The sequence below is a fragment of the Hyperoodon ampullatus genome, assembly GCF_949752795.1.
Source record: "Hyperoodon ampullatus genome assembly, chromosome: 19".
In the NCBI taxonomy this organism is placed as follows: domain Eukaryota; kingdom Metazoa; phylum Chordata; class Mammalia; order Artiodactyla; family Ziphiidae; genus Hyperoodon; species Hyperoodon ampullatus.
In genome coordinates this window covers 33035770-33051419 of record NC_136932.1, presented here as the reverse complement: position 1 = coordinate 33051419, position 15650 = coordinate 33035770, and the positions used below count along the sequence as shown (strand labels likewise).

Genomic DNA, 15650 nt, shown 5'->3' with positions numbered 1-15650 from the left:
GAAAACCAAAACATAATAAAAGAAATGCAATTACATTTACAACAGGTACTGTAGATGTAGATGAAAATGTTTCAGCCATAGCAGAACCATGCAGAGTCTTGCCAAAATAAAAGATGACTTGAGGAAGAAGCAAACCGCCTACCTCTCTTTTTTCATAAGTCCCATTATTTGACTAGGCCCTGCTGTCACAGAAAATACACTATGTAAACGTGACTTTAACACCTCATTGATTATAAACTTTCACAAAATAAATAACAAGAAACTTTACCAAGCTTAGAGGAATTAGGAAACTACACTCTTAGGACTGACTCCTATTTTCACATGTCTAAAAATCATGCCCTAAGAATTTCTAGGCCCTCAGAAATCACTTCAGGCATTAAGACAAAGTAACCATCAGGCATAGTTGCTGTTTTATCAACAGCTTCGTTGTGATAATAATCCACACGCCACACAATTCCCCTATTTAAAGGGTATAATTCAGTGATTTCTGGTATATTCACAGAATTGTGCAATTATCACACAATTAATTTTAGAACTTTTTCATGACCCCAAACATAAAGCCTATACCCACGGGCAGTCACCCCCTCCATTTACCCCAATCCCACCCCTCTCCAGTCCTAGGCAACCACTAATGTACTTCTTGTCCCTATAGATTTGCCTATTCTGGACATTTCACATAAACAAAATCATATAATACATGTTCTTTTGTGACGGGCATCTCTCACTTAGAGATGTTTTCAAGGTTCAGGTAGAATTTGATTTCATCAAGTGAATTTCTTTAGCGGTAACTGAGTTTGGGATAGAAATATATTTGGCTTGATATTCTCACATTAGTTGATACAAAAGATACAATTCTGAAATTTGCATAATAAATCAAAATGTAATGTATCTACAGAAACTATCTAAAGAAATGGTGCATTCTTGGTACAAAAGTCAGAATTAAAAATACCAGCGCTCAAAAAATTGGATTTGCAGATTGAGAAAACTCAGTATTGCATAAAATGCCGTATGTCAATTATTCCCAGGGAAAACGTGAGATGTCACCTCATCTCGGACTAAAGAGCAAAGCAGCAATACACAATATTCACCAGCACATCACAACCACTCTGCCCCGAACCCCGTCGCTGGCACCAGGCAATGGACAGAACAGCACCAGACACTAACCCGAGTCTTGTAACTTATCGTCGTACCTGATTTTGGATTTTTTTGGTCTACTAGTTGTCTCCTCTTCTGCATCAAACAGTGAAACATCTTCAATGTCATCATTACTGTCCTGATAGGAAAAGCAAATATTCATGAAGCAGAATGAAACTCCGTATCGCTTGCCTACTACATGCAAGGCAGCACGCTAGTCAATACGGAAGATGACGGTAGGACGCGGTCATGGCCACCTGGAACTCACAGCCTAGGGAAGGGGCGAGGGCAGTTCCCTCCCCCAACCCTGATCACCTGGCCAAACCCCACGTGGCAACCCAAGCACCTGCCGTCTCCATCCCACCCAAGAAGCTGCCAAGCGCAAACTCAATGCAGCCACCCTCAGGGGGCTCTCCCAGGTCAGAGAAGGCTGAGGCTGCCGAGATAAACTCACTGTCTCTGGCTCCTCCACAAAATCATCTGACTGCAGCTTTGTTTTCCCGACCCCTTCTCACAACTCTGTCCCCTTTTCTCCAAGGCTAAACCAGCTACTTGTAGTCAGAATCCCTTCTCTCCCCGCCTCCTTGGGGGCATGTTCCATCACTCTTCCCCTTTATTTACAGTTTCCTGTATCTTCAGGTCTTTCTGGTGGATCTTTCTCATCAGCATACAAGCTTCTTCAGGTGTCCTTTACAGCGTGCAGAGATGTTTTAATGTCCTGATGCTGAATCTCCCTTCTGTCCTCCACTTCCCTTCCCTCCTCAACCTCAGGTCTCTAAGTGGTTCGCACCTCAGCTCACTGCAACTCACCTGCAGCCTCAGTCACGCTTCACACCTTCGTGTGAAGGTGCCAGCCCCTTCACAGTGCCAGCCCCTCCCCACTCACCTGCCATCTCTGGCCTCACCCCCGCTCCACTCCAGCCCCTCATTACCCGGAGTATCCCCCTAAATGGAGAGCATACCATGTCACCCCCCTGCCCAAACTGTTCAGTGGCGCCCCTCCCTGTACAGGATAAGACTTAAATCCCTCAGGCACAGCAAACCAGAGCTCGTGGCAGCTCAGGACCTGTTCCCGAGCCCACCTCCCGACAACGCCCCCTCCCACTGAGCACTGCAGCAACGCTGTCACTACCTGCTCTGGGAAAACACTTCGGGCCCTCCCACCTTTCTGCCCTTCATGTTTTCTCTACCCAGAAGCTCTTCCCTTCCCCATTCCCTATGAAGCGGACCATCAGGCAAACGCCAAATCATCTTTCAACTTTCAGCTCAAATACTGCAACAGCTGAGAAACTTGCCCTGAAATCCCCAGGCATCCCCCTTCCCACGTTCCCACAGCACCTGGGGGCTGAAGAAACGCTGAAGGTTTGAGGGAGAAGCCCTGGAGAGCAGCCTAGGTGGGAGGGAGAGGGGGCTACGGAGGGGGCAGGGTGACTGCCTGGCGGCCCTAAGGGCTCGCTTGAGGTGCCTGGCCACACGCTTAAGTGGGAACAGTCAGTGCCGTTGTGTGTTTTTCTCCAGCCTCCTTCAGCCGGGGCGCAGGTGCAGACCATCACCGGATATTCCCCACTCCGGTCACCTCCCCGGAGCAGCCCTTTCCGACCCTAAATCCCGAGAGCGACCTATTCGCAGACACCTGCCATCACATCACCCTGGTTCTGTGATCGCCCTGTGAAAACTACCTTCAGTCTTCTAACTTACCTTGCCTCCCCACCTCCGGCACCCTCCAATTCACCCTCCGATTCAGGGCAGGAAATCGTCTGTGCGGTTCGCAGCCCTTCCCCGGGGCCCAGCACAGTGCCTGGGCCACAGTAACCCCTCAAGAGGAAAAAACGCCTACAAAATCTAACTAAAGGTGTAACTTTTTTAAAAATAGGAAGAAACTATGAAATGATTCTTACTAATCTCTGGTCCTACACGTGAGGGCTGTAATTAGCTCGGAGGGGCAGATGCGGTCACGGGAGTGGACCAGCCACCTCCAACGCTGCTGTGACAGCACAAACTTGAACGCGAGGCCGGGCGGGGGTCCCCTCATCCCACGTGCAGGGCGGCGGCCCCCCTCCCCTCGCCCCGCGCCTCTCACACCCGCGCCGGCCCTCAGCGCAGCCCGGACCCCGGCCCCGATCCCGGCCGCCACGCCCGCCGCCCACCCGCTCCTCCTCGGGCTCCGGCAGCGGCCCCGGACGCTCTGCACGCGCCCCTCAGACCTTGCAGGCCTGGCCCAGCCGCCGCGGCCCTCTCTCCGAACCCACAGCCCCTCACCTGCTGCAACATGGCGGCCCACGCCAGCCCCACTTCCGGGAGCCACGTCAGCGCCGCAGCCGCGGGCCGGGGACCAGAACAGACGAGGAGGGTTCACTCCGGGCCTGGAGGAGTCGGAGTAACAGCGGAAACCCGACCCCACTTCCGCTTCCGGGCCCTCAGGGGAGGAGCAAGTAGGGTTGGATGCGAGCGTGGGGGCGGGGCGATTCGGAGTGGGAGGGTCGGGGCGGGGCTAGAGAGTGGGCGGGGGCGGGCGCGAGAGTGGGCGTGGGCGTGGGCGTGGGCGTGGGCGTGGGCGTGGGCGGGCGCGAGGCGAGGCGAGAAGCCAGGACTCGGGCTGGGGCACGGGCCAGTCCAAGCAGGAGAGGAAAGTAAAAGATGCTGCTTTAGGGACTTCATGGTTTGTCACCTGGAGATGTTGCTGCTGCCTACAGAGTGTCATTCCGCTAGTGTGGATGTCCTGAGGGCAGGGGTGGGGGTCAGGGGCATGATTATTCCATAGTTTTCATTTCGTTTGAGTGTTTTACGATGACGTGTAATTCCGTACAGGATTACTTTTGTACCTTAAATAGTGGAAGCAGTTGAAGAAATAAATGTCCTCCTGCGAAGGGGTAAATGTTAAGAAGAACGAGGCAGGAGGACCCTAAACGTGGCGGATCTTATTAAGGGAGAAAGATAGACCTGGGAAACAGTAAGGAGAGAGGCTGAGAGCGAGGGCCCCGGAGTCTGAGCCCCCTGGGTTTGAGCCCGTCTACTCCACTTAACCAATTTTCTAGCTAACCTCTATGTGTCCTTCCCTTCCTCAGTAAGGTGATGATAATGGTATCCCTACAGGGTCCATACCTACTCAATAGATGTTATTCTTATCACGGTTTTAAGTTTAGCCGCGAATATTGTGATCTTGCCCCTTGAAGGAGCTGAAATTCAGGGACTTTATGTCATCTTTGATACTGTATTATAACAATATCCTATCTGCCCAGCCTGCTGTCAAACTGCTGTTGGAAGGCTCATGGAATAATGTGTAGAAGCACGTTTCCTTAATTGAAGGGATTCTTTCCATTCAAATCACAATTTTTACATGGCTATTTGCCAGTGCTACTTTAAACCTGATTTCCTAATAATGGAGAAAAAATTCTCCAGGGAGAGAAAGCTTGGCAAATGATGGTATTCCTGCACCTGGAGGTGAAAGCGGAGGCTGGGAACAGGTGGCCTGTGCATCTAGCCTACCCATGCCAGGGTTCTGGTGGCCCACTCAATGTGTGTGTGGGTTGTGGAGTTTTGTGGGGTTGGTGTTTTGTTGTTTTGTTCTGCATTCTGCTTCAATGGTTTCCATCCTACGCCATGCTGAGCTACTGAGTAGGAGCTACCCCCTTCATATGGGGCTTGAGTTCTTTGATGGGCCACAGGCCCTATGCTGGGCTGCCCACATCTAAATCACCTGCCTGCCCCTGACACCAACCTCAGCAGGCTTAAGTAGCAACCTCAACACACATGCTATTAATGTAGAAAGGATGAATGTGCCTAATTCTCTTCCATAGGAGTTAGCCCTGAGGAGGAAAAATGCAATTTGAGGGCTTCTTCTTTTAGATTCTTAGTTGAACTTACTGAGCTTCATCAGGCTTCCATACGAAAATACCAGGGAACTCCAGTGCATTATTCTGATATAATCCCATCAGTTCATTTGCTAGAAGAAACGATAGCCCTAAATTGGTAGCCATGAGTAGTATTAAACTTCCAACATCTCCCATCAATGAAACAGGGCTTCCATGCCTCTCACTGAATGGTTTTCAGTGGGACTACAGATGCCAATCACCCGCAGCCTCTCTCTGTTTTCTTACTTTGATAAGTATCAGTTCTTTGGCTTATAGGAAAATAATCAAAGAGTTCCCATGTTAATTGCCAGGGAACAGTTGAAAACAAACAAACAAAAAGAGGCCAAACACCAACATCCACTTGGTTTTTTGTTTATTATAAGACGCTGTAATTTCCCAAGGCTGGTTCAGATAAATACGTTTTGCCCAAGTTCAGGGGCTGCTGTTTTTCCTTGCTTCATGAAATTATGAATGGGCAGGCCTTTGCTCTTCCTGACCCAGGCAGCTCTGCTGGCTTTTTCTGGATCAACCCCTCCAGCCGGCTTTATGGCCTGAAACTCCTTCATCTTGGCCTCCTCGTACTCTTTCTCCTCCTTCACAGTCAGCAGCATGAACTCCGTGTTCACTCTGAAGGGGTCGAGGGCCGTGTAGAAGCGGGACCAATCTTTCTTGGCAGCCTGGGCTGTCGTGCCCATCGGCGGAGCCAGCACGTGGTTTGGTTTGATGACCTGTGTGCTGGTTAGGGGGCTGAAGCTGCGCACTGCCCCATCAGTTGAACTGGTTGGCGGGTCTTCACCCTTTATGCTGCCAGAGAACCTGGGGCAGATAAGCACCGGCTGGGGGATGGTAGACTGGACTCTGGGGCTGTGCACGGAGTTCTTCAGGTTAGGCCGAAGCTTCTGGATTTCAAGGGGAATACTGGTTTGTTTCACATCTATGGGAGGGTTGCTCAATCTCAACTGATCGACTGCATGTTGGACCAATCGTCCCTTCAAACTCAGGACCTTCCTTGGGTATGAAATGGAAGGTCCCCAGGAATCGATGACCTGGGTTTGGGGCCTCCGGGGATAGGCAAACTCCCCAGAATTATGGGCTTTCTGCAGGGCATTCACAGTCAGGAGGAACTGGTCAGGTGACATAGGGATGCACCAGGACTTCTTCTTTGAGCAACTGATCAAGTCTCCCAAAGTTCCCAGTTGTCCTTGTTTTGGTATTTTCTCCACATCATCCGCTTTTTAAAAAAAAGAAAAGAAAAACAAACCAGTGTTCCATGAAAACCATTAAGTACTTACATATGAAAGTTAAATCCATTCCAACTGCTATTCAGACTATGGTCTTTGTTACCCAATGGACATGCTGCCATCATGTGAGCAAAAATCCTCTATGAGACGAGAAATTACAAAATATTTAACACAAGTTTTTAACAAATATGCTAGTACTTGTGTACAAGTGTGTATTAACCTCTAGATATTCATATTTTGGAAGGAACATATGTAATGCCTATGCTCCACACATTCGTGAAACTTCCCTGTGGGAATGACCTTCACACCCCATTCATAGGCCTTACAAATTTTCAGTAACATACCTATATTTTTAAATAAAACCTGTATTGCAAAGCTTGATTTCCACTTCATTAATCAAATTTGACTCCAAATGATCTTTGGATGTTTCTCAAAATCAAAACTGCCTTCAAAAAACACGTCACCCCTGCAAAATTGAAACTATCAAGTGGCCAAAAGGCAGTTCCTGAACAGGAGTTCCCAAAATGTTTTGAACATTTTGTAGGTCCAAAAGTCACTGACAAGGACAAGAGATTCATTCTGGCATGCTACTTTAGGGTCAAGGCCTCCAAGATGCCTAAGGCCCTTGAGTTAGCAACGATGTCTTCATAGGTGAGCAAATTTACTATGTCTCTCATTTGGGCTTTTGAATCCCTGCAATACCTCACAGACACACGGAAAACATTATCCTCCTTTTACAAAAGGAATAACTGAACCATGAAAAGGAGAAGGCATTTGTCTAGTCTGACCTAGCAAGTAAAATCTGTACCTCAAACTGCACCAATAAAACTAGCAAAGAATATGCAACAGGGTACTGATTTTACAATTTTATAACAGTGTATAATTTTCCTTGACCAAGTAGGTCTTATCTAAATGAAATTAAGATGTCAAAGTCTTCCCCGTGCTTTGTCCAATTCCAGAATACACCACTGTGTGTGTGTGTGTGTGTATGTCTGTGGGTGTGTGTCTGTGTGTGTGAGAAAGAAAAAACACAGTTTTTCTCCTTCTATTAAAAGGAATTGTGATGGGCTCATTGGTCAGTAACTTGTTTTTTTTTCATATAATAATATATTATGGATCTCTTTCCAAGTCAAAAATGGAGCTCCTCATCCATTTTTAGCTATTGTATAATACGCCTTTGTCCTAGTATGGCTTTGTCATCACCTACTTAGTTACTGCCCACTGAGGGACATTTAGTTTGTGAGTGATCAACCTTAAAGAAATGCAAATATGGGCTTCCCTGGTGGCGCAGAGGTTGAGAGTCCGCCTGCCGATGCAGGGGACGCGGGTTCGTGCCCCGGTCTGGGAGGATCCCACGTGCCGCGGAGCGGCTGGGCCCGTGAGCTATGGCCGCTGAGCCTGCGCGTCCGGAGCCTGTGCTCCGCAACGGGAAAGGCCACAACAGTGAGAGGCCCACATACCACAAAAAAAAAAAAAAAAAAAAAAGAAATGCAAATATCATTTTTACTTATCATATGAGCAAAATGATGGTGAACACCCAGTGTTGGCTTGGGAGCAGTGGGAGCTCTCACGCATTGCTGGTGGGAGTGAAAAGTGACACAGCAGTTTTTAAAGACAACTATGGCAATCTCCTTCTCGCTTTTAAAATGCAATCATCCTTGTGGCTAAGCGATGCCACGCCTAGGACTTTACCCCGCAGGCATACCTATACAGGTACACAGACACGGGTATATGCAAGGATGCCCACTGTTATTACAGACCTCACAAAACTCAATTGTTTTACCCTCACCTTGAAGGTAGTCTCTGCATGGAGTTTGATTCAAAGAAACACTATTATATTAGCCAAAAATATTTGAAAGGCATTTCAAATCTTTACCAGAGTCTCTCAAAAACAACAAAGGGACACCCAATTCATGGTAACTCTTCTCCAAAGTCCCTCCCCGCCTATCTCCCTGACCCCCTTATCTCACATGTAGAGCACCCCCCCAATCCCCGTGAACCCCCCTAAAATGCCTCTGCAATCAGCCCCACTGCCTCTTCTCCCTTCCGCTGTGCCCATTACTCAGACTGATGACACAACAGTCCAGGAAGTGAGGAGGCTGTGAGCCCCAAACCAGAAGCTCAGCTCTGAGAAAGGCGCTCGCTCTGTGTGGCCTCAAGTCAGAAAGGGGACGATTAGGGAAAACCCACCACTCTTAGGAGAAGCTGGGCATTTTATCCATTCAGAATCCAAGCAAACTGATTGATCAACCTGCTGAAAAATTAGACTGAACAAAGAAAGAGAGAGAGAGAGAGAGAGAGAGATTGAATCTTGCCACATGAATTCAGAATAAAGGATCACCGTTCTTGTTATCTCCGGCAAGGGGTTTTGCTTCCAAACTCTCTTGCTCGGTGCCCGTGCCATTTGCTTCCCTAGAACTCGGTCTCTTCCTGCCAACTCTTCGGGGTGACTTTGGCTTTCCTTGACTTAGAGGTGCCTCCGTTAACACTCCTAAATTAAGATTGAGGAGGAAACTGTAGTAATTATATGATTCAATTAGGTATGAATACTGGGGGCGTAGCTGATAATTCAGCTGATTTTCACCCAAATTATCACTTTACTGTTTGTTGCTTCCTGTTGTCCCATGAAACTAGGCAATCACCTGGAGCCGAAGGTCCATCTAGAACCCCCCTCCTACCCCCATTTCCTACTGATTATCAAGTTTTAAGCATTATCTGAAATTCTCGGTCCTCTGTCCTAACTGACCGTCTGTGGTGTAATACGATTGGAGGTGATCTACTGATCTAGTATTTTCCAGGTACGTGTGTTATCAGTCAGAGGTCTACAGAGAATACATTCCGCAGAGGACATTTTTCTGCAGGACAATAGATCTTGTCTGTGTCCTAAGGAAATAATCATGTACTATATGCTTGGATCAGGGGCAACGGGGAGGATGCTGGTTGTGTTTTTGTTTTAATGGCAAGTATGAAGGGCTAGTGTCATCTACTGCAGAAAGATTCTAATAAGTTTGAAAACGTAGGCCTTGAAAATCAGGAGATTCCCTTGAGCTGGCTAACAAATTGTCACATCAAAGAGAGTGACATAAAGGTTGGGATTTATATCATCAAGAAACCATTGACCAAAATATTCCACCGAGAAACTGGTCCTGGAAGCCCCTCACCTGCTCCACTGGGTACCACTGGGGTGGCCTGGGATTCAGTTCTTACCTGTAGGTAACCTGGCTGCCCTCAGGAGAACTGGGGACCTGTGAGATTTGCTGAACAAGGACTCCTGGGCCGTCTGTTTGCTAGATATGGATTCCTGAGGGCTGTAAATCTGAGTGCTCGACTTGGAGAGGACTTCCGTGAGGCCATTTTCTCCCCTGTCATCCTCTTTGTCCTTCTTCTTTTCTTTGGCCCGTTCCAGGGAATACTGCCACTTGATATTCTCAAACTGGAACATGAGGATGTCGCCCTCCGTGTTGATCACCATCCTGGAACCAAAGCAACAGGGTTGCCCACAAAAGGAGTGTGGAGGCTGCCACTGCCCGGCTTCCAAATATGCATTTGGACTACTGTCCCATCTGATCCTGAGGCCAAGGTATCAGTGCCCGGGAAATGACCGCACAGACAGGGTGGTGTAGGTTGTTTCAGGGTCCACGGCGGAGAAAGGTGGCAGGCCGTGCAGCAGGGGTCGTCAGCTCTGTAGCTGTTTTCTTTAGAAATTAGATGTGAGCAAGGCACACATGTCCTGATTACTTCGCTTCTGGGATTACAATATTTTTAAATGAATTTCCGATCCTGGAGTGAGTGCCAAGAACCTGGGGTGCCCGAGTCAGAAGGCTTAGCTACTCTGCACACAGTTGTCTTCAAGTTCACTCCTTTTTTCTTAAGCACAGCATCCAAATGCCATGGCTCTACTGCCGTGATGGGATGAGGAAAACTCTAATGGGGGAGGCCTTCAAGCCCTCGCTGACCCTCCAGCCCCACCCGCTTCACGCCATCGCTCTGGGTGTCTGTGCACGCTCTATGTTCAGACAGAACATTTGTACTTTGTAAAGCAGGAGGATTTCTGTCTTCCCTAATCCCCACTCTCATGCCACTAGAGAAAAAAAGAGTTCTAAACCTGGGGTCCCCAACATCGCCTCCTACCCACCCGCTGCTCCTAGGGTTCACAGCGTTCACAGGGCATTGCTTTCCCTCCCCCACCTCTGCTCCTAGGTCTCCCATAACCATAAACAAGAAATGGAAATGCTATGTGTGGGCTCCTTTCTGCGCCAAAAGGCTGCAATTTTAAGACTGTCACTGTCAGCGTAAACTCTCCATAAAAGTGACTCATTACGGTTGGAAGCACTGGAATGGAACTTGGGGAATCATTCCAACTAGGAATCTCTTTCAGACCTATTTTTGCTCAAGCTGACATCTCTCTTCGGATGTCATGATTAAGAAAAGGTCAAAGGTGACCTTTTTTTTTATAGCCTTCTGACTTCATAGCTGAAAACGATTAATTTATTGAGTCTTAGTATACTAGCACCCCCCTGCTTTAAGCAAGGAGGACTAATCATTAGGAGGAAGGCAATGTGGTTCGAAGTGATTAAGTGACGTCTTGAGTGAGGCTGTGGTAGAATTTAAAAGTTAAGTCTGGCTGGGTATTTTCACATAATATCGCCCTGAACCTAGCCTCTAACAACACAGTATTATATACAATTAGTGTCATCATGGTTCTGCTTTCTGTAAACTCATCTGCTCAGTTCTGCCCCACTGGACACTGGGCCGCCTGCCAGTGCCACTCCCACCCTCCTGCAAGTCTCTCTGCATCAGAAGCGAGACACAGAGAGCTGGGGAGCTCTCAGGCTGGACGTGGGATCAGGGGCTGCAGGCTGGCAGAACCTCGGTCCCCACGGCAGAGCTGTATCAAGCCCATTGCGTGATTGGATCAGACACCCAGAACGAATGAAGAGTAGTGTGGTCCCTGACTGCTAAGTTCTGTGTGAAGTCCCGTGAGTCCCCCATGAGCCTATTACTGCAGCCAAGACTGGAGGGGAGCACGGCCCACTCTCTCCTGCTGCCAGCAAATCCAGGGCCAGTGTCCCATAGGAGGAAAAAACATCATCCAAACAGAAATGCTCAGGGCTCTGACCTCCACACCTACCACCCACCTGTTGCCTTGAATAAAGAAGGACAGCACAGGATAACCTCTGCTATTGGCTTTCATCACCTTCAGACAGTTCCCATTTAGGAAATTGTAAATGCGGATCTTGCCATCTGCACAGGCACTGATGACCCGGAGGAAGAGAAGGGCCACGTGGAGAACCTCCCTGGAAGGGAACAGAGCAATGGGCAGTACCCACCTTCTGGCAAACTGTGTGGGTGTGTCTGGAGTTGGGGCATTTCAGGTACTGTTGGGAGGCAGGGGTCGTGACTGTCCTTGAAACGATGTTTGCCATCATTTTATGATTCTGGATGTAAACCATTAACCCTCAAGACACAGATGGAATCTCCCCCCCCCCATTCTGTGTTATTTTTCCTGCAATTTGGTCACAGTGCCACAAGGTGGCAAAACAAAAAAGCTTAAGTCACAGATTCTTTTTTTTTTTTGGTCTGATACAGAGATGACCATGCTTCTCTCTTACAATTTGATTCCTAGCTAATACTTCTCATGCTGAGAAGTATTTAACATTTTGAATCTTTCTAAGAGTAGCATTGTTATATAAAGAAAGAAAGAAAAAACAAGGGAAAATGATCATCTTTATAAGAAGCACCCCAGACCTGAGAGAGAGAACATACACATAAACGCCTATATCCCCCTCCACCACCCACAAAGCCAGTCTGCCTGTTCAAGAGGTTCCTGTGAGGGTACAAGGAAATATAGGGCCATATTTCACTAAATAACTATCCCGTGATAGATCCTCCTGGAAGGCCCATTTACTCTTTCAATCGATTGGGACAGCACTTAGTTTCCTGGTATTTCTTATAATGCACTCAGGGGAAGAAGCATTATTCGTGCAGTACAGGAGTGGCATAGAGCAGCCTGTAAAACCCATGACTGTGGCAGAACCATTAACTGACCACAATATCCTTTCAAATAAGCTTAGATGTGACCTCAGAGTACTTCTTTTTTTTTTTTTTTTGCGGTACGCAGGCCTCTCACTGTTGTGGCCTCTCCCGCTGCGGAGCACAGGCTCCGGACGTGCAGGCTCAGCGACCATGGCTCACGGGCCCAGCCGCTCCGTGGCATGTGGGATCTTCCCAGACTGGGGCACGAACCCATGTCCCCTGCATCGGCAGGCGGACTCTCAACCACTGCGCCACCAGAGAAGCCCTCAGAGTACTGCTTAATTGGCTCCAAGCAGCCACCACCACTAAACTGGGATTGGAAGTGTACAATGAAATCCATTTGCTGTCCTGGAATAGGATCAAGCCCGCAGGCTTTAAGGGAGCTCCTTCTTTAAGCCCTTGGTTATTTTTAAACCTTTGGCACTTGGATAATTTTAAGCTTTTGTGAACACGCAATTCCAAGATTTTAAGCTTACTGGAGCTGGCATTGTTTGGGGGACAGTTCTGCCAATATTCCTAAGTTTGGTAGGTAACAGATACAAATTTATCCCATGTGCCGTAAGTGTAAAGTTTCAATAACCTCTCAAAATCCACATTTAGTAGTATTTCTTAAGAGAAATAAGGGAGGACAGGAGAGGGGGTGGTCGTAGTGGACGACACGCAGAAGAAGAGGGACCAGAGACGGACGAGGAGCAGAGTCAACAGAAGGTCAGCAGAGGGGACCGATCTGCCGAAGAGCGAAGTCTGGGCTCTGGCAGGAAACGGAGGGGGGCAGGAGCTGGGTCACGGCTTCCTTGGCACCTACTTTGGATGCTTGAAGGCCATGAGGCACCGCTCGTACTTTCCCACCATGCTCCAGGCCATCACCAGGCCGTCAGCGCTTCCCGACAGGAGATGCCACTGGTCGAAGCACAGACACTTCACAGCTCCCTCATGGCCGTTGAGCGTCTGCAAGAAAAGATGCCTCTGCTTTCAGCCCGTCTTCAACTCAGACTGTGACTCCTCAAAGGCCAGAGCTGGAGGCTTCTTGAGAGGAATCCCAAAGCCACACTCCACCAATCTGTGGCCACCACCACTTAGCATTTATCTGAGCTGACCGCACCTTTGCTCTAATGAGGCCGGTGGACTCCATGCCCCCCGGTCTCCGGAGCTCTCTCCCGAGTTAAGGAGGAAGGTGAGCAGGGAGAGGCCTTGCTCCCGGCGGGTCTGTGGCAGGGCCGGCCCCACCTTCCTAGAGTGCCAGAGAGGGCCACGATTTACCTTCCTCTGCTGCCAGAAGGGCAAGGCTCAGGTGTTCCGTCCCCAGCTCCTTGCCAGGACCCAGAGGCAGCTGGGCTTCCCTGTGCCTGCAACTGCTGGGCAGACCATGCTGACGACATCACTGGTGGCAAGAGCCTGCCAGCCAGGCCAGTGCTTCTCACTGTGATCCTGTGTCCCGGCACAAATGACATCTCCCCACCACCCACTAGGGCCAGGGGGCTTCCAATTCAGCGAGAACGCTTTTTGTGTGTGAACAATCACTTTCTAGACAGCCAATGTTCTCTTCTCATGAGAGGAAGGAGGAAAACAGTTGTGGCTTTGTTCATTCCTATACCCCACACCAGAATCAGGCTGGAATGTTCCAGAAGAGGAGAAGGCACTTTACTCGTGCTGCTGTTAAAAGACCCCGAACCCATGTATCATGCAGAGTCAGAATGCAGCCTCCACCACCACCACCCACCCGTGACAACGTGGTTCACACGGGCCTTGACCTTCTACTGGCTCAGAATGGCCCCTTCTTGGGGGGCCTTCCCCTCCCCCTTTTCAGGACCACCCTCTTTAGGTGACTGTCACTCAATTGCTCTAGGGCAGTCTGGGGAGCTACCTGGAGGGGGACTGCCAGTGTCCTCCAGCCCCTCACCCCCAGTCCCCAACCCTCACCTTTACCAGCTGGGCTGTGATGATGTGCCACACTTTGACCAGCCCTTTCTCACAGCTGCTCACGATGTATGTGTCATTGATCCTGGTGGCCAGGATGGGGTCTTTGTGTTTAAAGGTCTTCAGGCACTTTCCTGTCTCGATATCCCACTCTGAAAGGGAGGGGGAGAGAGGGGTAGGTGCACGGAGAGGGTGGCAGTGGGGCTCCACACCCCATCGCAGAAGCTACGACCAGCCGAGCCCATCGTGTCAGACCCCGGAAGCCTTCACCTGGCCCGGCAGCTCCAGAGGCTCACCCACAGTCCACGTACCTGCAACCCAGCGCTCCCCGAACACAGCCCTCAGGAGAGCCAGCAGTGCGTGGACCTTGGCTCTGACCCTGGAACTTAGCCTCGGGATCCAAGAGTCAGACAGCTCATCTCTAATAAGTCTCCTCAACTCTAATAAGCCTGAAAAATGCCTCCTATGGAGTGGATTTCAGGAAAATCACGGCAGATGTTCATGTCCTCATTCCTCCCGGATGCTGTCCTCCTGACCCACACCTTCTATCCCCCAAAGGAAAGAAAGCTGTCTCTCCTCATTTACATTTTAAAATATTTCTGAATCTGGCTTTTGGATTGATTTTACTTTTGCGAGACTGTCACGGCTCAGGGCAGGTCTAATGCTGCTGCTACACAGACAGCGTCAGAGCCACTGTACCCCAAACTGTAAGTGTTGGGTGGGTATGTGTCCCTGGGTGGGTGGGAGAGCCGAGCTTAAGGGAAGAAGCTGAAAGCAGGCACCACGAATTCAGGGGTGAGGGCATTAAAGCCCCTGAAGAACCTTCCTCCTCGGGTAACAGAACACGTAACCCAGGACCGGAGAGTAACCATAGATGGCATCCACGCTGCGCCAGCTGTGAGCCAGGCGCCACTCAAACTGCCTGACAGGCATTAACTCATCTTCACAAGGCAGAGCTATTACTATTCCTCACCGTACAGATGGGGAAACTGAGGCCCAGAGAGGTTCTGTAACCTGCTCGAGATCACACAGGTGGTGAGCAGATTGAGCTGCAATTCAAACCCAGGGAGTCTGGGTCCACAGGCCACGCTCCTAACCATTAACCAGAACTATGTGAGTACACTTTTCTACACTTGTTTTTAAATATATATTGGCCCTTTTATCCAATTAGGAGTGGGAAAATTGAAAGATGAATTAAAGGAGTTATTGGTAAGGTGTCCTGACTTAAAGAATTTTTAAAGTGTGGGGGGTACCCTTCAGGTCTCTAATTGTCTCCTTTTTGTTCTATTTTGGTAACCCAGGAAGGTGGGAAGAGCCCAAGCAGGCTGGCTGGTAGCTGGGGCCAGGATTAGGGTGGAGTGAGAGATCTTCGGATGCTTTTTTCATTGTGTATTTTGCACGTTAATTTTGACTTTTAAAATACTGCATTAAAATAAGCATCTTGATCACTGAGGGTTTTTTTCTGTCCCCT

At 49.0% G+C, this 15650-nt stretch overlaps 1 protein-coding gene across 1 annotated transcript in view; it reads right to left on the bottom strand.

Moving 5' to 3' along the window:
* Positions 1-5392: 5392 nt before the first annotated feature.
* The window catches only part of FBXW10B (F-box and WD repeat domain containing 10B), a gene marked incomplete at both ends in the record, with an annotated part of 29254 nt that continues 18996 nt past the window's right edge, over positions 5393-15650 (bottom strand). The window contains 6 exons of the mRNA XM_079724566.1: positions 5393-6216; positions 8568-8717; positions 9434-9699; positions 11365-11523; positions 13068-13210; positions 14183-14331. Of these exons, the coding sequence (XP_079580692.1) occupies positions 5393-6216; positions 8568-8717; positions 9434-9699; positions 11365-11523; positions 13068-13210; positions 14183-14331 (1691 nt within the window). The remainder of the gene's footprint in view (positions 6217-8567; positions 8718-9433; positions 9700-11364; positions 11524-13067; positions 13211-14182; positions 14332-15650) is intronic.